Source organism: Gasterosteus aculeatus, chromosome 2 (assembly GCF_964276395.1).
Source record: "Gasterosteus aculeatus chromosome 2, fGasAcu3.hap1.1, whole genome shotgun sequence".
Taxonomy (NCBI): Eukaryota; Metazoa; Chordata; class Actinopteri; order Perciformes; family Gasterosteidae; genus Gasterosteus; species Gasterosteus aculeatus.
In genome coordinates, this window is record NC_135689.1 from 6002950 (window position 1) to 6027784 (window position 24835).

Genomic DNA, 24835 nt, shown 5'->3' on the forward strand with positions numbered 1-24835 from the left:
GAACCTGTCGGACACGAATGGACTTCTCAGTCAAGAGGTATGAAAATACCGAAACACTTTCTTTCTCTCCTGCAAACATACTTAAGAAAAACAGTTGTCCTCAAGTCACAATCGATGCAGCAATGTCAGGCCAAGAATCATTTACAAGTGGGTTTCATGTGAACCGAGCGCCTTGGCTAGTGTTAGTGTGGCTACACAAACATGACAGTCCTGAATTTCGTTTCTTTGAAAACTTTGCTGCCATCATCCTCTTGCATGAAAATGTGTGATTTGGATGCTGCGCAGGTTGAACTATGGGATGGCAAAACTGTATTGTGTCGTCATATTTTTTAACCAATATGGTTCCATCTGTCCCCAAAGAAAACGCCCCCCTGTCCGAAATGAACTCGCACACATGGTCACAATAATGAAAAGCAAAGGGGGCTACGAAAACTTTACCTGACTGCTGTGTGTGCCCATGTAGTTTGAATCTGAATGTCATGTACCATATTGGTTTTCTTTGAATGACCTGATTGCATGTCACTGCTACATCTAGGTCTATTGGTTGCCAGTGTTTTTTTGTTTTTTTTTTGCCCTGGAGCAAAATAAATTAGCTTTGCATCGTAGTCAATACTTTATGCATATTTGCTTGGACCTCTTCCTTTCATGGGAGTATTAATTTTAATTTTAATTCCCGTTCAGCTCTGAGAGATAGAAGTGGATCTTGGCAGCAAATATTATATTGTAGATGGACATATTTGAAAGGTTTATCTCTATTTTTTATGTGTGGTTTTCAATGCAGATTCATGTTCATGTTATCGTCAGAAGGATGGCAACCCCCCCCCCCCCCAGCTGTAGCTTTGCTGTCATCATAATTTTGGTCAGCGTGCTCAAAAATCCTCCTCAGAAAATGCGTTCTCAGCGGCGGACACAGAAAAATAGTGTTGCAATAAAATGCAAATATTGCAGTCTATTAAATGAGTCCTTCACCTCAGTGGAAGAACATTTGCCACCAAGTTTAAAATCCATCTACACCTCATTAATTGTTGAGCTGTTTTTTAATGGATCTCTGTATTTTACCTCTAGCAAACAGATTTGACCGTTTATGTAATAAATAATTGGATGGATAGACCATTTTGCAACTTTAAAAGGTAGTCAGTAAGTGCAGTACAATATGAAATATAATGTTTTAGCTAAAATAGTGTTTAAAGGTCAAGCAGCGCATATGCATATTTGGTGTTGTGGGCAGTTGCAGGGTCTTCTGGAAAAACTAATGCTTTAGAGACAAAAGAGAGGAGATCAGAAAATATTTCACACCAACAAAGGAATTATAAGTAGTGGCACCACCCATAGATTCCTTTTGTAGAAAATTAGATTGGCACTGAATTTGAACATGGTGACCGCTCATTTAATGATTGATGTTTCCAAGATAAGAAAATCACCGTAGGTTTCTTTTTTGGATCAGAAAAATGGTTAAAAATGAAATGTCCTTGAAACGTGTTACTTTAATTACTCCCCTGCTGTGATGTGTAATAATGTCATTCTAACCCTTTCCCTTAATCCAAAAATATTTAATGAAAGGATTTTATAAACACTCTGTTTTCAGTTTCTCCCCAAAATCAGACCACAACAATTATTCGATATTTTAATTCTTTAGTAACTAAATCTGCACCAATATTTTAAATAGTTTTAGCTAATGCTGTCGACGAATACAGTTTATTTTCTTAATATACACACAGGAATCCACATTGACAATACCAGTAAAACTGATGCGGTTTGTGTTCTGATTTTAAGAAAAACATCTTTCCGTCAGGTGTGCTTGTTTTTTACAAAATGGACAAATACCCCAAAGTAATTCGTATGCAAGGACCTAATGAGCTGTGACCTATTTACAATTATTTGGTACCTGCACACAAAAAACAACACCCTCTCATTCCTCTTGGTTCCAAAACAGACCTGAAAACATCCAGTGAAATGACCTCCAATGCCGATACTGAACTCTAGTTTTATTTTGTTAGAACGGTTTCGCCTGTGAATCCACAGTAGAATGGCCGCAGCGGCACAGCGGAGCCTCTTCAGTAAAATTATCCTGCAAATCCGTCAAAATGAATTCCACCGCTGAGGAGGACAAATGTCTGTAGAAACATTCAGGTCCATTGGGGGTTAAAAACCATCCAGTTGTCCTTTTGAGTGATGAAACCTAAACAGAGCTTGATTTTAATTCCACACACTATCCTGTGTAGATAGTGCTTCCTCAGATAACAACACTATCATACATTTATTCATACAATAAATCAACATCTCTCAAATCGTGTTTTTGTTTTCACTGCCCAGATACTGAACATGTTTTATTCGGACATGAAGCAGCTCATCTTCTGTTGTACGCAACAGAAGATGAGCTGCTTCTGAAATGTCCCTCTTGCCTAATTAACCTCGACGCTGACGCAGCTTCTCATGTCTCGTTTCCAGCGCCTGCAGAATCCAGTCAAATTGCACATTTCAATTAAACTATAACCAACCTGGTGTGCTCAATGAATTGAGCACACCAGGTTGGTTCCAGTATAATGGCTTGACACATGACTTTCATGACCGATGACATTGGAGGTCCTCGCAAGCCTGTGTTTTATTATAATACATATATGTAATGTATGTCATCTATGTGTGTGTAATAACCTTTCGGCGTGTGCAGGCCCTTTGTTGTTCGGTGGAGGTCCTGTCTGGTTTACTAAGTGAAAGAAGGAGGTTGCGCCACTAGAGGAAATCTGCCTGTGGTTTGTCAGCGAGCCGGCTAACTGTCACCTCTCTGTTAGTGGATTCAGTCAGGATGCAGGCCGTCCTCTGGGGCGTCATCACGTGACACGGCGCTGCGTTCTCCGTGCACGCCCCGTAGCTGTCCTGCTGTCCGTTTGATGAGCGCACGGAGACGCTCATGTCCTTGTTGCGCTGCGAGGTCGATCCGAAATGTGCTTTCGGCTCTGACCGTGGACTTCCCCTGTAGATCCTCTGTCTCAACAGAGTAGTGTCTCTGTAGAGACACGCACGGAAGTTGGGCTTACACAGCAGATAGACCACGGGGTTGTAGATGGTGGAAGACTTTGCAAACATGGCGGCGAGGGCAAATGCATCCGGAGGAACCAGCGTAGCGTCCCCAAAAGCAGCCCAGATGGCCACGACAGCATATGGAGTCCAGGCACCGAGGAAGCCTATACATACTGCCACCGACAGCTGCGGAGAAGAAACATATGCACGCCGTTGTAACCGCGATGCACACATACTGCCAAAACATGACAACAAAAGAAATAAAGCAAACTAATATCGATGCAGCCATCCTATGATTTGAAAGGTACATACACGTTGAAAGAGTCTATACGGATAGTAAAAGCATTTTCATAACCAATGTTGCAACAACCAACTGCAAAACCTGACCTCGTCACACTAAAGCACCACACCCTCGTCTCCTCTGACCTTGACAATGAGAGCGTGCGCGTTGGTGGTTTTGGTCTGCGGTGACACGTGCTGCTGCACGGCCTGCCGCGACCCCCGCACCGTCAGCAGAATGAAGGTGTAGGACAGGAAGATGGTGGCGCAGGGCAGCGCGTAGCAAAAAACGAAAAGGCAGACGATGTAAGACAAAGCGGCAAGCTCGTGGTTGGGCGCGTGCCAGTCGATGCAGCAGGCGGTGCCGTAAGGCTCGGGGCTGTAACGCCCCCAACGCGCCAAGGGCCCGACGGCAAAGACTGAGGCGTAACCCCACACCGCGACGACCAGGAGGCGGGCGTGCGACGAGGAAAACCGGTTACCTGACGGGACAGGAGAGACAAAGAGGTGCTTTTGTGGTTAAAGCGTGATCCCTGGGGGGGGGCGTCATTTGTGATTTATGCTCCGCTCACCGTGGTTGGGGAAGCAGACTTTAAGGCAGCACACCAAGGAGAGGGCCGTGAGGTTGGTCAGGCTGCACAGACCAAACAGTACTCCACACATGGCGTAGAGCTGACAGGTGAGTTCTCCAAAGAGCCACCTGCACACGGAGACGAGGACAAAAAGAGGAATGCTACGGGTGCCTGAGATGCAACTAGCAAATTTTAATGTGAAGAATGCTTTCTTGATTCATTGTTTGGTCTCCGTAAAGCCCGGGGTGACTTCTTTGTATGTTTTTGTATTTGAATAAGTTGTGTCAGAACAGCTGTCCAAAATCCAAATATAATAAAGTAAAATGCAAAGAAGACAATTACAACAGTTATGCTTTTTAGTGAAATATTTGCTTATTGAGAGGGGACAAGAGGTGTGACACCTGTGTTTAAAAGCTGATGGAATTGCCAGTGGGAATAAAGAGAGCGTCATGCCAAGGTCGCTGATGGAGAGATTGATGATGAAGAACTCCGCTGGTTTCAAGGTCGACCGCTTGTGATATGCAACAAGTAGCAGAATGCAGTTGCCCACGAGGGACAGGACACCTGTAAAGCAAAAGAGAGATTGATCGTGGGCGGGACATGGCGCACCTGCAGCTTTTCTTGTTGTGGACTTACAAAAGACGCTGTAGAGTGAACCCATGAGGATGTCGCGCTCCTTGGAGATGGTGGAGGCAAACACGGCGGATGTGTCTGAAGCATTTCCCATCTGAAATGTCGTTAACATCACCACACACAAGTTAATGGTGAATAATGCCTGCACTTCACACGTTTCGGGCTTACCTGAATACACTCGTGGGAGAAAATGTATTGTTGAAAAATACCTTTTTGAGTTTTTTGGTGCCGTTCGTGTTCATATTTGTCACGGTGACACACACATATTCATACACTGATTGGAGCGGCTTTCCAGCCAATAAAAAAACACATTTCTATGTTGTTGTTCTCCATGCAGCTAAAATGCTCTCTGTAATAAAAGATGTGTCGTCTTACGATATCTGTTGTGTAATACTTTCAGTCCACAGCTGTACAAAATTAGATGAGAAAGCTTCTTTTATAAGAACATAATCCTGTGCAAGAGACAAGGACAATCCGAATTAAGTATAAATGTACATAACGACAGATGGAAAGAATTCGAAAGACTAAAGGACAAAGACGATGCCTTTTAGGATTTTAAAAAGCTGCATTAGATGAGAGATTTTGAGCTTGAGAACCAAACAAATCAATGAAGATTGTTTTAGAACAAACTCTAATGTCCCACAATGCAAGCGGTCAACACACACAATACCAGGACACATTCTTAGAATACCAAGCTCAAATATGTACCGTGTAGATTGTTAGGAGAATCTACATCGTGTCCTCTCTGCAACGGTCGTAGTATGTCAGAAGCACTCAAGCTCTTTGTAATGCGGCAGCCACCACAACGAGGCGATCGCCCTCTTCTTGCCCTGCCATCTGCGAACGGGATGATGGTCGCTATTCAGCACACCACTTTGCAAGTTAGAAATTTTAAAAATGAGATGAAAGTCAGGGAGGAATGCAGCGTGCATGGAGGAATGTGGAGCAATACGTGAAGTGCCATCTGAGATGGTACATTGACTCTCGATGACCCGGGATAAAGAGTGAGGCCTCGTTACTATGCAAGTCAGCACGGCAGTCAATGACAAAATGTCCCGTCAGTCTGCGAGCAGGAGACACAGCAGACGACGTAGTTGTGATCTCATATCCACGAACTCCGCTGTGATGTCACCCTGAGACCTGTGCAGAGGAGGATTCACCTCGTGCAAGCTCCTTCTCAGGAACCGCCTTGCATGGAAGATTTAGACCTTTGCACAAAGTGTGGAGACACATTTTCCATCTAAAGTGTGCTCCTCTCTAAGCTTAACTGCCCCGACCACATCTGACTGGGCTTTATTTTGGCGTGAGTGGAATCGGTATTGTCTAACAAATGAACGCGCTAAAGTTCCGGTCAACTGTACCTTGATGTGATCTTTTCAGTCCCGATACACAAGCGTCCTGTTTCGGTGGAGCACCAACAAAATACCAGGGTTAAATAATCTGTATGCCATGGCCTCACTTTGTGGAATAGACTTAGATCATTCTCACGTATGTAAGAATCACTACAACGTTGCTGTTATCGTTTATTTTTTAAATAGCTGAATAGATGTGCTGAATTGATATCAAAATAACTGCATCGGATGTCAGATCCAGCCGTCAAATGACTTTGACAGCTTTGTGCCCCTTTGCCACGTGGATGTGAAACCAGAGGGAGGAGGTGCAGGTGAAGAAGCGGGAGGAGCTTAAGCCGCTGACTCGTTCCACTGTGACAGATTAAGTATTTTCAGTCTGGCTGAAAAACTCTTCTGCCCAGCTGTGATTAATTTGACATTTTTTGAGATGGCGACCTTGACCTCCAGATGATGATGTAAGGGCGTAAACTACATATCGCTTGGTGACTTGGTTTATGTCCTCGCCCTTACCCGTTTATAGTCCTCTAGAGTCTCCGCTGAGACGTCTTGTGATTTCCTGTGGAACGAAGCGTGCCAAGTAATCTCTTACATTTCTGGCGAGGTTCCCGGCGGTGTGTCATCCGTATTGTGAGATCAGTTTGATGCCACTGAAACTCGTAACATTTAAACGGCCCCGGTGGGAGGAGAAGTGCGGCTGTTTTATGGATGAAGGGCACGGCTGGATGTCCACGTGTGTGATGTCATGGGCAGTGAATATCGCAATGCACGCTTTACGGCGATTGGCAGCTACATTTCACCGTTGTTTGAATCTGTTATTGTGTGTGTTTTATGTATGACATTGCCTTTCCTTTAGCCTGTTGTTGTGACACCCAGCCCTCATAGTTAGGACAGTTTCAATCATAAAGCATTTGAACGTCTGTGTGTAAAGCGTCGCGTTGTATCTTTTATGCTTTGGTTGATTCACGTCCTTTTAACAATGACCTGTTTTTCGAGGCAATATTGGACATTTCTTATTATGTATGCTGTTATATATTATAGAGAGGCTAAAACAGTCATATTGTTAATCTTTTTTTTACATTGCTTTGTTTGTTGGCGCCTTGCAGTTTTTGGCAGGCTTATTTAGTGTTAGTTTGATGCAAATGTCCATGATAGGGCTGCAACTAATCACCGTTTTCCATTATAGATTAATCTAATTACTTTCTCTAATGAACTGATTCCTTTATTCTTCTCTGGAAAATCGAGAAACCTCCTCATAATTTACCGGAGCCCAGATTCAATCAATCTTCAGCTTGTTTTTTCCAAATGTGTAAAACCCAAAGTCATTTTGTCTAATATCACAAATGCCAAAGGAAAAACATCAAATATTCACTTTGCTTTGAGGAATAACTTGCAACGCTCTGCATTTTTGCAACATGTTACTGAAAAATTTGTTTCTTGAATCAATTAATGGCTGTAGTCCGTATTTGTGTGTACTATTTTACATTACATGTCATTTAGCTGACGCTTTTATCCAAAGCGACGTACAATAAGTGCATTCAACCATAGGGTACAAACTCAGGAGAACAAGAAACAATAGAAACTATTTGCATCATTTAGCATTTCATTGAGCATTGTGCAACATGTATGACACTCAGTGTACACATCCCCCTCCCCCCCCCCGAGGGCCCTGTGTGACCTTTAGTCAGGTCGACGTAGACTAAGGACTCACCCCGCTGCGTCTAACTGCCTCCTCGTCTGCCTGACTGACAGTGACAAGTGATGGCTGCCCCCGTACAATATTTACACTGTGGCTGAGCAACATGACAAGAAGAAGTTGGAGGCGACTGTACAAACCTCGCGGGGGAAATTCTTATGTAATCACCGGGGAGTGTGACCATGTGACACAAGCGCTCCCCTGGCGGTCCACTCACACTCGTTTTATTTAACACGTGGCTTTGGCTTCAAGCAAATTACAATCTGAAATGTATAGTTGACCGTGTTGATCATTTCAAACAAATTATTTAAAATATCAACTTTTAAGTACTCGGACGCAAACAATACAAACGCTGGTAATTTATTTAATTTATTTATTAATGTCCTAAAGGTTAATTGGAGAATGTGGATACCATGTTTAATGTTTCTTCATTGACTGAAACTCTAATCTTTTCTACGGGAACAATATCAGACACTTAACAATGTACAATAGATATATGAATTGAACAATTCTATCCCCTTAGTAATTCATTTTACCATCACTGGACCACAACTGCGTCACCCTCGTTACACAAACCTATAACAAAACCACATTGTGTGTGTGACTCAGCGTCTCTGTGTCTCATTTGTTATTGGACTCTGAGCTTCGTTTGAAGGTCATTCACTCGGTCGAATCATAATGTATCTAATAAAAGACATCGTACTGTGGCATCATTAATCACTCAACACACACACGGAGTCTCTGTTGTGTCCGTGTGGGTAATAAGAAGAGGCACTTCAAAGAAACTATTCCTGTGTGGTAAACCGCCCGAGATTAAGTCAACTGGCTGTGTTAAAAACGGAGAGAATATTGACAACTTCAACTAAAAGATGTTTCTTTTTTTTCCAGAGAGGGATGTTTGGTGACCTCATCACTAATCCCCTCAGATCAGATAATTTATCTGTGTTGAATGGGCCTTTGTTTCATCCGCACAATCCGCTCTCCCTTCTTTGAGACGTCATTTGAACCTCGACTGACTGACTGTCACTAACCACTAAGGGAGCAACCATCGCCAGTCCAAATTAACTAGCAGACCTTTGCCCAAAGAAAGAAGGAAGGAAAAGACAGCATTTATTTTTATTCAAGAGTCCTGTCAGCTGCCAGCCACCATTTGAAAACCTCAATTCAATTTGGGAAATTAGACCTCATCTTCATCCTAAATCATCCTGCATTTTCTTATTGTCAAATATCTTTTCACTGCACTGGAAAGAGAAAGCCGCCTCGCCGTGGTGGTGCTTACCTTCCAGGGAGGACTGTCTTGTCCTCAGTTAAACTCATGGAAGCCAGGTGGAGGGCAGCGAGGAGAGGAGAGGAAAGCAGAGGAGAGAAGTGATGCTCGGCCAGCCGCCGCCGGGGAGACAGCGAGAGAGAAAGGAAGGAAACGAGGAGCGCAGGAAAAGTCTGGTTGAGGTATTTTTCTCGCGTCTTCGATGGCACACTCGCAGACACCCGGCCAGGTGGACTCGCACTCGCTCCCTCACACGGAACATGCACTCCTCATCGTCGTGGAGATGCACTGAGCCCCACCGATGGAAAAAGAAAAAGCCCACAGTGACAGCAGGCCAGTCGGGGAGGGCGAGAGATATGGAGGGAGGGAGAGAGAGAGAGAGATATGGAGAAAGGGATCAGCGTAATACTGGCAGTGTCACTGATGACTCAAACCACCGCTCCCCACCCTTTTCCCCTCGATCCATCACTACTTTCCCACTATACTTATCCCCTACACTTTGATTCGCCTCGACGCTTTGGATTATTCGCCTCCTTTGGACGTGGGAATCAAGCCTTTTTTTAAATGAATCATGCACGTGAGGTTGGCTTCTCAAAAGCTCTCCTTCACGGTAACACATGTGAGCAAAAGGTTTGTGTTCATACTTCATCGATCAGCAATTGTAACGCTGGACGATCACATCCTGGAGGAGAGAGAAATGTAACCATGTCATGGTGGGTTTTTCTTTTTTGATCCTTTTCATCATTTGGAGGATTTTCTCTCTGAATATTAAAAAGAGAATATTGATAAAGTAGGATGTTCATGTGAAGCGGTAATTTAAAAGGTGAACGTCAGAGGGATAAAAATGATTGTAAAATTTCAATACAAAAAATGTTTTCTTATTTGTCAAGGCCGCTTATGGCCGTGTTCATCGGGCTCCTAATGGTTCACAGTAAAGAAATTGAGCCGCTCCCATATTTTATTATTATAATATATTATTTATATATATATATGTGTTATAATTGTGCTCAGCAGCTGTCCTGTTGCCATTCTGGTAATACATGATTATGTTGGAATGCATTGACAATTAAATGTTTCATGCATTATTTGCGACTGGAGTGCGATCTCCTATTGTTCTTAATTCAAGACTCCAAACTGAATATTACAGCCGCTTAATAAAGTGACCTGTTCACACAGTAAAGTGCACTTGAAGCGCTTTGTCATTCTCGTCACACTCAGCCGTGCAGTTTGCCCCGAGCGGACGGACGCTGGTAGAAAGCTGCTTAAGGGGGCCCGAGGCTGCAGGACGGAGAGAAGAAGGCTGCGTGGAGCAGTGCTGTCACATTAATACCTTCTTGGGCTGTTTTCATATGAACTTAGTGTCACAGCCAGTGGTCTGCAGTAGAGTGAAGTCCCTGCAATGACTTATTGGGTAGGACAGCGGGCTGGAACGGATCAGAGCTGGTGGAAATGATGAGAGATTGTGTTGAATCATGAGCGCGGTCCCTTTCCCTCCGATTACAAAGACGTGATGGATGTCAATAATTTACGTTGTTTTTATTCTAGGTTTGTTCAGACCAACGAAGCTCAATAACTATTTGATAGATTGCTGTAAAACTACATTCCTAAAGACTCCCCCGACTGTCACTCCAAAGTGATGTGAAGGTTGACATTTGTACCTGAACCTTATACTGTACATACATATACTTTTGTACAGTCATTCATGTCCCCCTTGGGAGGGTTTCAGCAACTCTGGTTAAGAGACCGGAACATGGCAAACCGTGTATGTGGTCAACATGAGGACATACAACAGGTACGCGTATGAGATCAGAATGAGGGTTTAGTGTGAGGAGAGACATGGGCACAAACTGCACACAGTTTGTTTTACGAATAAACAAGAAAAATATAACACATAAAAAGTAGGACAAGTTTGTCTTGTTTAGTGGCTGATAATGGGCCAATAAAGAAGAATGGAGAGCAGCTTGGTGCATTTCCAGACACAGATGGTGATAAGCTGGTGAAAACATTGGAGCATTTAGAAGGTAAACAGGTAAACATTTCCTTCGGGGGTTTGTAGAGACCAGAACAGATCTAAAAGTGAAAGAATACTCTAACTGATGGATGTGTAAATAAGCAAAGCCCAGTGGACCACAGACTCCATCTCACACACTGTTGAGAGGCTGAATTATAAAGTAGAGCTTTTGTAATTCAACTGACTGGAAAATGAATTTTGGCAATGAATAATTTGGATTGTAAATGTAGAATAATACAGGCTTTCTTTTTCTTCTCAAATTTGTAATATACCAGCTCTCTTCATAATTAGGAAATAATACATTTGGCCCATACTCATGGAGGGAAACGATTAGATCATTTGTAGTATTGGTAATATCCCCTTTGTATACATACAAATTTGGTTGATTCTTTTTCATGTATTCTTTCAAATCTAGCCGTGGACATAGATGTCATATGACAAAGTCCGTTACAAACCGATTACATACGTTAAACAATGGTTTATTCAACAAATCTAAAAGCTAAATTATAATTAATTTAGGGGTTTATGGTCTGGTTAAGGAAGCAGAAAAACTAATGAACGAGATGCAAGGTTTGAGGTGTTCTATGATGACATCATTCTCACAGTGAAACACTGACAAAGACTCATAAAGACCAAAGCCGCCTCATCAACATCCATTTATTATATCCACATCCCATAGTTTAAAGATTGACCAAAGAGGACACAATTAAAAGGCTGTATTTAAAATATATATATATATTAAATTAACAAAAGGCTCTGTCAAGAACTTGTCATTTGGCTGATGGCCGAATGGCTTCTTTCTTTTTTTCTCCCCGTTGAGTTTTTCCTTTGCTGATGTGAGGGTTTCGGGAAAGAGGATGTCGCACAGACTGTAAAGCTCTCTACGGCAAATTAGTTGTTTGTAATTTTGGGCTATACAAAATAAAAGGAATTGAATCATTATTTTCTCAAATAATAAATAAACCAATAACTACTTGTCGAGGTTTTGAATCACTGAAATACCTTCCTCTAAAACTCACTGGTTAATTCATTATGTCTTGTTAGTTCTTTCCTAACGTGTTACAAAAGGCAGTGAAGTGTGTGCTCGCTGAATGTCTGCATGGGACCCGTGTGTTCTTCATGCTTCTTATACACATCCAATGTACTATCATCTAATAAGTACAGATGTTAATTCCACGTGAGTGTACATTTTCTGCACTTCATACTTTTTAAATCTTACTGTTTTTATAGAAGATTTCCACCCCGGAATGAATTTGCTTAGTTTCCCTTCTGCTTTCCTTCTCTGTCATAATGCTCCCTTCACTTTGAGGACTCATCCGCTGCGGCAATAATCCGTCTTCTGTTGTTACACTTTTTTCCAGAAGTAACGTGTGAAGCTGTAAGCTTCTATCCTCTGGACACGACGTGCTGGTGAAAAGTTGTACTCGTATAAGCCGACATTTACAAAACATTGTGACATTTACCATCATAAGTGTTTGAAATTAACAATACAGTATAGCCTTGGATAATTTGTTACTGCTTCTTGAAAAATGTGAAATCCGAGAGTTTGTTGCTAAGAAGCTCTGAATCCTTTTATTTGAAGCAACCCTGTAATCCTCACCGGCTGCCCTGCTCTGTTTACTCAAATATCCTCTGTCCTTTGTCTCGGGGGCAGCTTTGCCGCTTGTGGGTGGGGTGCTTGTCTCTGCCAGTGACAGTGTGCATGGGAGCATAATCTGATCCACAAATGACAAGTGAAGACGCTCTTCAATCAGAAGACATGTTTACTAAAGACCCCTCGATCGAATGCTATTTCCATCTGAGTATCTACTTGATGGAGAACAAGATGAATGTATTGTTGTCTGGGCTTTGTAAGATGTGCACTTATTGAAGATGTGAAAGAAACAGAAAATAAAGTAGAAAACACACATAATGACAAAGATGCAATTGATGAGTAACATGAGACTGGTGTGATGATCAGTAAGAGAATGGTAGATTATTTGGGGTATGGTTTTACGCTCATCACCCCGCTCCTCCAACATAAATTTAATGTCTGTCTCCTCCTGGCTGCCCTCCTTTTCCTGCATGCAATTTTCGTCTTTATTATTCACCACATGTCTCGGGTTAAATATTTTTTTATACAGCAGTGGGCTCATCTCCCACGTGGCTGTTTGTATGACATGGGAGGGGCTGAGCAGGAACTACAGTAATGAAAACTGCCCTCGTAAAGCTGGGTTTATGGATTTGTGGAGAGAGAAAGCGAATGAAATGCAGGGCTCCTTTGCAGAAGTCCTGTCCCACCTTGGCAATAATGTCAGTTGGCAGCGTTCCTCTGGCAATCAATGGCTGTCCTCGTGAACTTCATTATCGGAATGGATTCTGTCATTTATAGTGTGCGTGAACATCGCTTCAGTCCAGTTGAGCCTCCCTATTCCCCAGCAAAAAACAGATTAATGATTCACTCTCGCTCTCTTGTGGTTTCCCCACTTGTCTGCATCCGTGCCTCTCACCACTAATGTAAAACATGACTAGTTTCTGAAATGCAGGGTTTGTCCAGAATGTGTCTGTCGCCAGTAACTATAAAGAGTGAACATGAATAGTAAAGGAACGTGTTTATTGGATTGACAATATTGAAAAACCTTTAAATTAAACTTTGTATACCTTGAGATACTAACATTATGTTGAGCTACAATTAGAAAAGAAACGGATGCTCAAGAACTGAAATCATATAAAAACTTATATATATATATATATATATATATATATATATATATACATCTTGTATACTTCTAGTCTAGACATAAGAACGATCAATGCAAAATGTTAAAAGTGTAAACATTGTTATATATAATTTTGTAAGCTTTACAGAAACAGTACAGTAACACAGGTGCAGGATCATCCTCAATCACTGGATTTTCTAAATAAAGTCCAATTACGAAAACAAATTTTCACTACTTGATTTAATTTCAAGATTCGGTATTATTAGTGCGGTTGGAATTAGCTGCCATTTTGTTTTCATCATATAGTATAAGCTAACTAAAACCATCCTTCAGTGCAGGTTCAAAACCTTTTTGTATTTTACAAATCAAATAATAAAATGGGGGTTTAAGTGGACCCCCACTACACCTGCACAGTATTTTCCCTTTTTCATTCATTTTTAAAATCTATTGTCCGTAACTCTGTGTGAACTGAACTAATTAAACGTGAAGGTGTCTCCTCGTCTCAGCTCTGGCTCCAACTCTAAACTCTGTTGTGTTGGCTCCACCTGGGAGGTGCAGTTTCTGAGTTCGCCTCTCAGCGCAGACAGCTGCTGGGCATGGCTGGAAAGAGTCCCGTTGACTTGGACGAGGAGCCCATTCGATTGTCTCTCCAACTCCTCCCTGATTCTCTCCAGGTCATCTGCCAGGTAATTCAGGCCCTTGCATTGGTCTTCCACAGTGGCAACACGCCCTCCAACCTCTATCACCTCTTTCTGGACGACCAATGTTGTGCTTCGGCAGCCCTTGACCTCTTCAGCCAGCCGCCTCCTCATCTCCTGCAGCTCACCTTTAACCCGGGTCAGTCTGCGCTCACCTGCCCCAAGCATGGAAGCCTGATGTCCAACCAGCTGCACCACACCCTTGATCTGGTGGGCCAGACGAGCCTCTCTCTCATGCCAGGAGATGTTGGCTTGGCCCACCTGGTGGACGACTGTCCCCAGGGAATCCTGGAGGCCTTTGAGGGTGCGGTTGACTGAGCGGACATTGAACTTGAGGATAGTGAGCTCTCCCTGGATGGGATAAACTCCCTCGGCTTGTTCCTGGTTGTCCCTGAGGATCAGGCGCCTCAGGACTTTCTGCAGTGTGACATTGAGGCTATTCAAACGTTCACCTTGCTTGTTGATGGCCTCCTTCACATTCAGCTCCTCTGCCAGATTGGCACTTGGCGCCACTGAGTCTCCTTGGAAGGTGTGCGGGTTTTGAGGTGAGGAACAGGAAGAAGAGCAAAGAATCTCAAGACTGCTCAGGTGCTTCTGAACTCTGTCCACATCAACCTCTAGTCTCCCCCTGAGAGACTCTAGCTCTGTCTCCAGAGCAGGAAGAGAATGACCTTCCAGCAGTGCGGGAGCAGTGGCTTTGCCTAGCTCATCCAAAGCCATCAGTAAACGGCCTTCCAGATCCCTCAACTTACCGTCCATTCTTGCTTCCACCCCCTGTCCTGTCCCTGCGCTGTCGGGGACACCACTTCTCCTTCTAGACTCATCACTTTGATTCTCCCCAGTCAAGTTGAGTTTGGCCTCTACATACCCCAGACGCCCCTCCAGGATTCCCTCTATGTGGTCCTTGTGTCCACCTAGCTCCACTCTCAGGTACCCCTGGGACTGGTTGAGGCCTGCCAGTGATGTTTCCAGCATTTGAACCCTTTCAACGAGTCCACTCACTCTACCCGAACAGCTCTCAATTGCCTTTAAGCCTTGGACCTGGGCCTGGAGGTTTCTCAGCTCGGTTCTCAAGTCAGAGGTACTCTCGTCCAGAGCGTCCTCCATCTGTTCCTGCCTCTCATGTTTCTCCCTCTGGCATTGACGGCGCAAATCTCCAGCTTTCTCCTCGCATCGCCCCTCTGCACTTTCCACGCGTTTCTCAAACCCACCAAAAATTTCTGTCCTTGCTGCACTCAGCTTTGCATCCATTATGTTCTCCATGGCTTTCTGTGAATTCCCATTGATTTCTGAAACCGCCCCAGATCTATTTGACATCTTCTTCAGTGCTCCATCATGTACCGTCACTGTTGCTTTTAGTTCCTGCATTTCTGCTGTCTTCACTTGCAGCTCAGTCCTGAGCTCCTCCACCATTCCGTTCAGTTCTGTGATGCCTGGAAACACGTGTCTGCCATCTAGACCCCCTGCAGCAGGATCTCCCCCAGGAATCTCTACAAACCCTACACTGGCTGAACCGGAGGCAACAACGGGAGAGGGAATCGGACCTGGGACAGCAGAGAGCAGAGCTGACAGCATCCTGTTGGCATCCTCTCTCAGGGAGGCTCGTAGACTATCTTCCAGACCATTCACAGTTCCCCTCAGGGTTTCCAGGCCCTGGTTTAGACGTCGCACATCCTCTTCCATTCGAAATATACGCTCCTCTGTCTGATTGTCCAGAGGTTGGCCTGAAAAGAAAAAGAAAAGCTGTGAATATTGGGATTTACATGATACACTGTGCTTTGGTCTGATCTTAAGCAGAGTCCATGATGTAATTCAAAACAGTTTGAGTATGCTTAGTTTGGTCACAATCCAGTGTCAACATCATGCTTGATTGTAAGTCTAATCTTGAGTCTAATCCAGAAATAGTATGCAGTGTAGAATTTGGACGCAGCTATGGTCTCACCTTCAGTCTGTTCACCACCGGAGGGCGCAGGAGGGACCTCCTCTTGTATGTGTTCCTCAGGTCCATGGCTTTGTTCCTGCTCATGCTCATGTTGCTGCTCCAGCTCATGTTCATGCCCATTCTCATGTTCTTGGTCGTGCTCTGTGTGATGTGGTTCCTCGTGCTCAGGCATTGGCTCCGACTCGGATGGATATGGTTCGAATGAGGTGTCTGGGAAGGAGGAGGTCCTCGGAGGCCCAAAGTGGTGCATTGGGTAGGAGTTAAAACTGCCGGTAGGAGGTCCTCCGTATTGACTCCATGGGCTGGCCTTCACAGCAGTGTTGCTAGGCGGGCCCTTGAACACAGGACCCTTAAACATGGGACCTTTGTACTGTGGCCCCTTAAACTGTGGACCTTTCATTGGTGGGCCCTTGAATGGTGGCATCATTTTCATGGGGTGTTGGTAAACTGGATGTCCCTCCATACAACCATATCCAGAGTACCCGGGACAACAACGCCACTCCAGCTCTGTGACTGTTTTATGTGCCACCTTGAAGATTGGTTTGTACATCAGACGATACCTGAGGGAAACCACAGTCAGTTAAAAAAGTACTCTTATTTCTCTTCCCTGAAGGGATGTGAATCTAATTTTCTTAAATATCAACTTTACAACTGTTTACTCACTGTATAGTTGGACATTTCTGAGCCCAGGAGCACTTGTTGTATTCAGCTTTTACATATGGGGCCGCCCCATCCTGCATGGTGAAGGACACCGTCTTTTCGACCACGTAGGCACAGTGGTTCCTTTCACATAGGAGGATCAAAGATGACAGAATAGAGGTGAGAGAAATTGATATGATGACTTGGCTTTTGAAATACAAAGTTTATCTCGAAGTTATAAGTTATAATCATAAGTGATGTGGACTGAGAGAGAGAACTTACTTGTGTCTGCTGGTGACTTTCCCTTGATCCTGGTGTTGGTTAAATTGGAGTGGTCTGTAGAACTTTGTTTCGACCACGGACAAAAATAGAGCAATGACCACAAAAGGACTCACGGCCATCCCAAAATGCATCTCTCAATATCTTTGTGTTAAAAAAAATCCTAAAAGGATAGAACTCTTCAAATTGAGGGTGAAGTGGATTTCTCAGAAGAAAAAAAAAGTAATGCCCTTGATATTCCAGTCCATTCAGTTCACATGGAAATTATTGAATTGTAGAGCTTCTGACAAAAAAATGACACCTCAAAACTCTCAAAATCAGAAAGAAGGCTACAAAATCGACATCAGAAAAAGACCTGAGTCTCTGCAGTACAACCTTTTTTTTGGCTGTAAAGCAGACCGCCGCCCTGTGGATGTTGACCCTGATGCTGGCCGTGGGTGTGGTGGACTCGGTGAGAGTGAGAACAGTCCACTGTGAGTTTGGCGGACCACGGAAGCCACTAAAAGGGCCCCACTGCCACCATCTACATATCTCCGCCCACTCTGCCTCCTCAAAGTAACACCAGAGTGACGGAGAAAAGGGGGAGAGAGCCCTCAGCCTCCCAGGTGCTGTGTGTACTCAACTTCATACAAAATTTTGTTTTTATCATAGAGCTAATTTGAAGGCTGACGTCCACCAATCCCGGCAGAGGCCAAGGTACCATGAGCGGTTTTCCCATGGTGACATCATTGCAACCCACAGTACAACGGCAGACCTGTCCCAAAATAGACCGCTTCTATTTATTTTGCATTTAGAGTAATACCAGAAATAAATGATTCCAGCTGATTTATTAGTTTGAGATATTTTATGATCTAAAGAACAATCTCCAAGTAACAACTAACTTGTATCTATGATGAAAAATATAGGGGAGTAAAAAGTTAAATCTACGCGTCCAATTTGTACACGGTGGAATTAAATTGTAATACTCAATTCAAACACAAGTACCTCCACATTGGAGCACATTACTTGACATGACACACACACAAAAAATATCATATAGTGTGTGATCTGAATGGAGATATTCTTCAAACAGCCAAATGACTGATCTGTGATGATATTCTTGTTAGGTGACGGCCTCCGAAGGAAAATCTGTGCAACATCTTGGTCTCATTTACTTCACAGATAGACACAAACCCGACCTAACAGCAAACCTCCAGGACCGGCAACAAATAAAAACAAATGCCCTGTGTTGACGGCTGTGGCAGTACACGCCCGTTCATGAGTGCTTTGCCCCACAAGCCCACACATTCATTGACAACACTGGTCTTTGTACAGTTGAAACGTCACCGCCCTGAGGAAAGGAGGACGCCTGGCTGCTCCACGGTACCACAAACAGAACTCTTTCCACTCAAAGGCCAGACGGAGCCACCTTTCGGCTGCGTGCATCCTTTTATAACCTTTTTATTGTAACATTTTGCCAACATAGCACCAGAATCAGCTATTGGACGGCAAACTGAAAAGTCCTTTTGTAATAAAGTCAGAGCCTTCAAATTAAACTTTCAGTATTATTTGTGGGCCGTAAAACTTTTCAATCAAATCTCCCTTTTTATATTATTTTGAAGACTACAGTATAAAGAGTTAGAATTATATGGTTCATGAGGCAATCTGATTATGCAGATAGTCCAAATGTAGGTGGATGTTAACTAAACCGTACCAAATTATCACCTCAACAGTCATGGGTCTTTTTTCATTTTTCCACATGCAGTAAAGTACATTTAATGTGCTTGTACTTTTCTTGTACTTCTATATTGACTACAGGAAATATTTGACCTTTTACTTTGTTACATTTAGTTGATGTTTGTAGGTTCTTGTTACTTTTGGGGATATGTCAGTGGTTCCATTTAGTCTTCAAGCTCAAATGATTTTATTTAAATAGGCCCAACAAAGTCAAATTATCCAATACCTTGTGTTGAATTTATTATAACATTGATTCATTGTGTCCTTGAGGTAAGTGCAGACTTATTACACATGTTTGGGCTGAATCCAAATCTCTCCCTTCTGGAAAAGTAAAAAGTCTAAAGCTCATAATAACTCATTATGTCTCTGACCCATTGGTGCCTTTTTTTGATTAATATCAGAGAAATCCCGTTCTCTCTTATCTTAAGAAGCCTATGTTGTTAAAGCTTTCAGAACAATCCTTGCTAGAAGTTGATTTTTTTTAAATGGAAGCGACGTACCCAACATTCCACCGAGTCAGAGAATCATGTAAGTCTTGAAACGTGAAAAAACGTACAAATATACACTCAAAGGGTCCTTCTAAACCTTAATGAGAGAACTTTCCAAGGTTACAAGAACCTCTCTACACTTGTGTGGATCCCTAATGGTCCCATAGCAGCAGTAAACATCCCCCACACAAAACATTATTCTTTTAATTATATGTTTTACTTATTCATTCTCTTAGGTTTACTTTAAATTATGGAGGAAATCAGAAAAACATCTGTTTCGCATACTCTTGCTTGGATAATTAAAACAATGGAAATCAATAAACCTATTTACCAAAAACAATCAGTCAAAAAAATAAATACAGAAATTTTAATAATCCACTTTACTGACACAATCTCATTTTGAACAAAAGTGTCATTGTGAGTTTGCAAAGATCCTTTGACCCGCTTTAGAAGCAGGCCCATTTCCTGTATCCTGTTTGTACCAGGTCCCACCTCCTTCACCTGGAAACACCCTGTTTAGTGCAGATCCACAGCCGTGTGTGTGTGTGTGTGTGTGTGTTACACATTCTCCGTGAGCTCTTTTACTCCCCTGATCTGTAAACAAGCTCTCATTGTATCACGTGAAACACGGTGCACAGCACTCAGCATCCAGGCTCTGGCTTTCTGGCGCCGTGAAACAAGTGCAGCTTTATTCCGTCGGTCGGTGGCGGCTCCACCCAGAGTTTCCCCTCAATGTCATCACACACTTTCAGCTGTTTCAGCTTCCACTCACCTGCCCTCTGGACGCATACGTCAGGCTTAAGCTGTTCGTGGACTTCCCGACATCTCCACTTTGGCAAAAAAGTGCTTCACCATCTATGAAGATCAGTGCAACATGTGGCTGGTTGTATTTGTGTTTACCCCGTCCTCTATTTCTTTGTGTCTATTTAGTTTTAACACCTGCGGTCCAAATTCTGAGCTGGCCTGTAGATCTCCCAATGTGTGTCTTTAGTCATTAGACTGTGGGTTGGGTGGTTCTTTCACAACTGTGCTGGTAATAAACCGTATTTCCTTCCATCTTTTCCATGTTTTACTCGTTTTCACCTGTGAAACTTATAAAACGGTCCATGCTGCTTTTATTCATCACATTAAGGCCGTCGGGTTTAATTTGCAGGTTTGTTTGTTTGTTTTCGGGCGGCTTATATCTGCTCTTGTATGTTCACTGCCGTGTAACAGAACACACAAGAGTAATTGGTCTCAACACTTCACAGACCTCAACCTCGTTTCCTGATGCGATTTCCAAGCCACGGTCAGTTTGAACTCTTTGTTCAAGGTTGTTCTGTTTTTCACGTGGACATTTTCTGCTTTTGGTTCTTGAGAGAAAAAGATTATATTCGGAGGTGTCGCCCTTTGACGGATTTAGTCATGAAAGGAGCCCGATGTTTGCCTTTAAAAAGCATAATTTGGGGGGCCAGGTGGGAAGCCAGAGGTCATGGCACACTTCACACCTCAGCCAAGAAGTTCAGTGTGTTTGCTGTTGCCAAACTCAAAGCAGTGAGTACACATCTGGAGACAGCCAACACACACACACGCGCACAAACGCACACGTCTTTTTAAGGAGGTCAGCTGTGCAGAAGCCCCTCTAGTCTTCATGTTCTTTATTAACCTGCATTAGAATTCCTTCCATATACACGTAGAGATAAATATAGTTGTTTCGTTTTTTTTTAGTAATCTTGTAATATGCAAAATGTTACTGGCGGTTCAGTAGTATATTGCAACTTTTCTTTTATCCATTAGTGTAACAAAAACTGTACAGTCCACTTTCCATCTATTGGATGGATTCAATCGATGGCGGAAGATGTTTAGCTAAATAATCACTTAAATGTAAAGTTATGCATGGAATGTCCTATTACAAAAGGTGCAAAAGTATTTACATGACACTGTACTTATACGCACTAAAATGTAAGTTACTCAATATGCGGAATGGCCAAAATGTCTATTATGATTGTAATGCATGAGATGCTGTTTACATGCACGTACAGGGACTCTTACTCTCTAGACTACTGAAATGCGATACACAACGTTTGGTAGTTAATACTATTTTGTGCTAAAAAGCAGCTAAATTATAAATAGTATTATAAAAGCAATAAGGTTGCCGCTGCGCGTCGGGCCTGATAACATCCTCAAACTGTTGTTATTGGACGATAAAGTACAGCCTCTCGTACCTTATTGCGTAAGTAATGCAGCATTGCAACAAACACGTTGAACACACAAAAGGTTCTTTTTAGCGCAGTAAAAGGTTCATATGAAAAGAATTAAGACCCAATGCTGCATTTTATATATTTTTTCTAATGGTTTTACAGTGTTTGGGTTGCTTTGCTTTTTTGGGGGGGTTGCTTTACTACATTATATCATTTTTAAATTTGTAAATGTAATATTGAAGTCATGCTCAGTATAATTTTATGGCACAACATCAGAGAAGGACTGCCCCCTTGTGGTGACTAAGAGGAGAAGCTGCGGCTTCACTCCTGAATACTCTTCAATACTCCGGCTTTGTTTGTTGTTGTTCGACATGCAAATATGGCAACTTATTGCTAAATAAATAAAGAACTGCATTGTGACTGTAATGCTACTGTACAGTATAGTTCATGTTTGGGCTAATAATAACACAGATTTTCTAAATTACCCGGGCAAAAACATAGAAATGAAATATTCATAAAGTATTTGCAATATTTCTGATTCAAAAGCCATTTTTGGAAAAAAAATCTTTTGTTAAACAGCTGCTCAGTATAAACCTCAAAGTATCCTATTAATAATTGAGGCTCTTTGATGTTCCCTCTTGTGGAAACTATTAATTCAAGCGCTCCCTTTCATCTTTTTTGCGCTCAAAACAGGCCAAATGTGTGCAGGCTTAAAGTTTAGGAGGAGCCCAAATATTCCAATCTGCGTTTCCTCACAACCATCTGAAGGAACTACGCACACCATGCCAAGTGAACCCGTATCACGGTTTACAACCACATTTGCAGTTTGGTTGTGATGCACTACAATATATTTCTGTTACCACCAAGCGAGAGCCAACGAGGCAGCAACCAGCAGGGGGGGGGGATGCGAAGATTGCTGCCCATAATTCAGATATGTATTATATAGGAGAGTGAGAGTAGAAGAAATATCAAAGGATTCCTTTCAAATAAACATCAAAGCAGCAGGGATCTCAGCCTCATATCTACTCTTGGCTTATTTCCATTCCGATATAACCCACGGAGAAGAGGTTAAATCATCCAAGACAACATCAGTGAGACGCCATCACTGTAAAACTGTAGATTTAGTGAGTTAGTGAGATTTGGGGAAATCAACTGAACATTATGCTCTTTTATAGCAGCACACTGGATTCACATTTATATGGGGTGGAATGATATAAACATGATAACAACCACAGTGGTAACAACAAAAGGGAGAAAACCACTAATACAACAAAAAACGAGCAAACATATTAGTAGCTTAAGTTTAATTTGCTGGGTAACACTGGGATATTTACATACATTTTGACTTTAAACCAAGCTAAATTTAAAACAATGTTTTTTAAAATCAAGTTCTGAATATTTTCAGCACCAGTATATCCTGAAGTCCCTGCAGTTCCCAAAAAAAGAAAAGCGACTTCTTGTCAGCCCATGTTTGCTTTGAATAGTCTGTTTACTACAGTGTCTCAAACCCCTTTAGAAATAAATTTAGGAAAATGTACATTTGTGTCTGTCTTACTGCGAGTTAGACGAATACATCAATAGCACTTTCATGTCTATACGTTAATTAAATATGAAGCTGGAGCCAGGAGATAGTTAGCGTAGCATAAAGAGGTTAAACATGGCCGCATCCTGACGGTCCAGAGTTCTCTACCTGCACCTGCTTATAAGTACAGCTTATTACACAGATTTTACTTGGATTAAAGAAAGGAGATACAGCGTGGATAAACCAGCCAAAGATCTTGGAGGGTTTGGGAGTACACGTACTGGACCCGTACTTGGTTCCTTGGCTTCTGGAAGGGAGACCTCCTGAAAATGCAAGTTGGTTGGAGTTTTGCTGAGAATTTGCACGAGCTCCGTGCACTAATACAAATTATAAGAAGGATAATTAGTTGTCATGGATACAACAAAATCAATGAAGAGATGTACATAAAGAGCTGTTTGCTGTCCATGCCCACACATTCCTGAGATGAGGTCTTATCAGGGAAGATAAGTGAAGCACCTGTTACTCTGTAATCTACATTTACATCATTATATTTATGCACTGATGCATAACGAGAATGAAGAAAACCGCAACAAACGTCCACTGGGCATAATGAGTACTTTTGATACTAAAACAAGTACGTAACTTTATCTAAGAAATATTTAGAATGCAGGATTTTTCACTTTGCCTTAAACAAAAATATTGTCTCTGTTGATGGACTGCAAAGATGATTTCTTTCCATTTAGGTCAGAAGTCTAAATACCCTCCGGTAACCATCTGAGTCTCTCCAATGTTACGCAACAGACCACCTAACCACATGATTGAGTGTGATTTAAGTGGGTGCGCTGATCTCTCCCGTCAACTCTCATCATCACACTTGCACTGCTGCTCTCCTGTCAAAATCCGTCTCTTGGGGACAATCACGTCTTAATCTGTACTGAAACGAAATGCAATTTTTTTTTACCTCTGCTGGTTCCGCTTTGATTACACTCACAGCGGTGTCAGTTAATTATTGTTTTCCTGTTTTGTAGATTTAAACCAGAGCAGCCTGATGTCACAATATGAGACATTTCTAAATACACGGATGGGAACCATGAAATGTATTTTAGTCCAACCCCTCAAGGGCCAATCCCCCGGCTCCTGACGCTCCAGTAAGATTTGTGCACAATTCCGTTCCACCTCTTTTTATGTGTTTATGTGCTTGGCGAACAGTGAGATCCCTCCCCACTTAGACAGCCCCCTCTTGTTGAAGGCGAGTCCCCCGGTGTGGTGCGTGCACAGCCCGCGGGGCGTCACCTCACCTTGTTATTGCACCACATCATGTGGCTGAACGGCGTTTTTGTCCCTCTAATAAGTACGGCGCTGACAGCAGGGGCCGTTTAGCATGACAGAGTTTTTTTTTGACAAACCACAAACCGGCGACTCAAGGTGCCCTGATTTACAGGCTGGGAATTAGAAGCTGTCATGAGGGTTGGAAGCCCTGTGTGCTTTTGGCAGAAACCTGTAACCGACTAAAACAGGATCTAGTTATGTCCATTATTGCTCTGATAGGAATGTTTGACCAACTAATTGGGGCCATTATTTAAAAAAACGTTTGCCAAGGCAACCAGGGTGCAAATGTGTGTGCCAAATGCGATGCTGTTTCAGTTGTTATGTTCTAATGCTGTCTCCAGTTTGTCGTTTGGCCCCGTCTCCATTCCCTAGTTGTTGTTGTTTTTTTGCGGTGGAAAATAATAGCAACGTGGAGGCAAAATGGCGAAGAGAGTAAATATAAAGGGCTGAATATCTGACCCATTTAGTAAGTCGTACATGCAGCTCCGGTGGATGAACCGCACACACAGAGGGCCCGA

At 42.7% G+C, this 24835-nt stretch overlaps 2 protein-coding genes across 5 annotated transcripts; both read right to left on the reverse strand.

The window, feature by feature from the left end:
* Positions 1-1611: 1611 nt before the first annotated feature.
* opn7d (opsin 7, group member d) lies at positions 1612-9142 on the reverse strand. Of its 4 annotated transcripts, XM_040192346.2 has the most exons (6): positions 8827-9142; positions 4506-4596; positions 4271-4433; positions 3870-3997; positions 3445-3779; positions 1612-3204 (listed from the first exon to the last, which is right to left on the reverse strand). In XM_040192346.2, the coding sequence occupies exons 2-6, from the start codon at positions 4594-4596 to the stop codon at positions 2731-2733; spliced, it is 1191 nt and encodes a 396-aa protein (XP_040048280.2). In that variant the 5' UTR covers positions 8827-9142; the 3' UTR covers positions 1612-2730. The 4 variants fall into 4 exon arrangements, with proteins under 4 accessions (XP_040048280.2, XP_040048278.2, XP_040048279.2 ...); XM_040192344.2 differs by having other exon boundaries at positions 4271-4596; positions 8827-9104; XM_040192345.2 differs by lacking the exon at positions 8827-9142 and having other exon boundaries at positions 2606-3204; positions 4506-4721.
* A 4259-nt stretch (positions 9143-13401) lies between these two features.
* Positions 13402-17557, reverse strand: emilin3a (elastin microfibril interfacer 3a). The gene is made up of 4 exons (XM_040192331.2): positions 17086-17557; positions 16828-16947; positions 16165-16724; positions 13402-15946 (listed from the first exon to the last, which is right to left on the reverse strand). The coding sequence occupies exons 1-4, from the start codon at positions 17214-17216 to the stop codon at positions 13998-14000; spliced, it is 2760 nt and encodes a 919-aa protein (XP_040048265.2). The 5' UTR covers positions 17217-17557; the 3' UTR covers positions 13402-13997.
* Positions 17558-24835: the final 7278 nt, after the last annotated feature.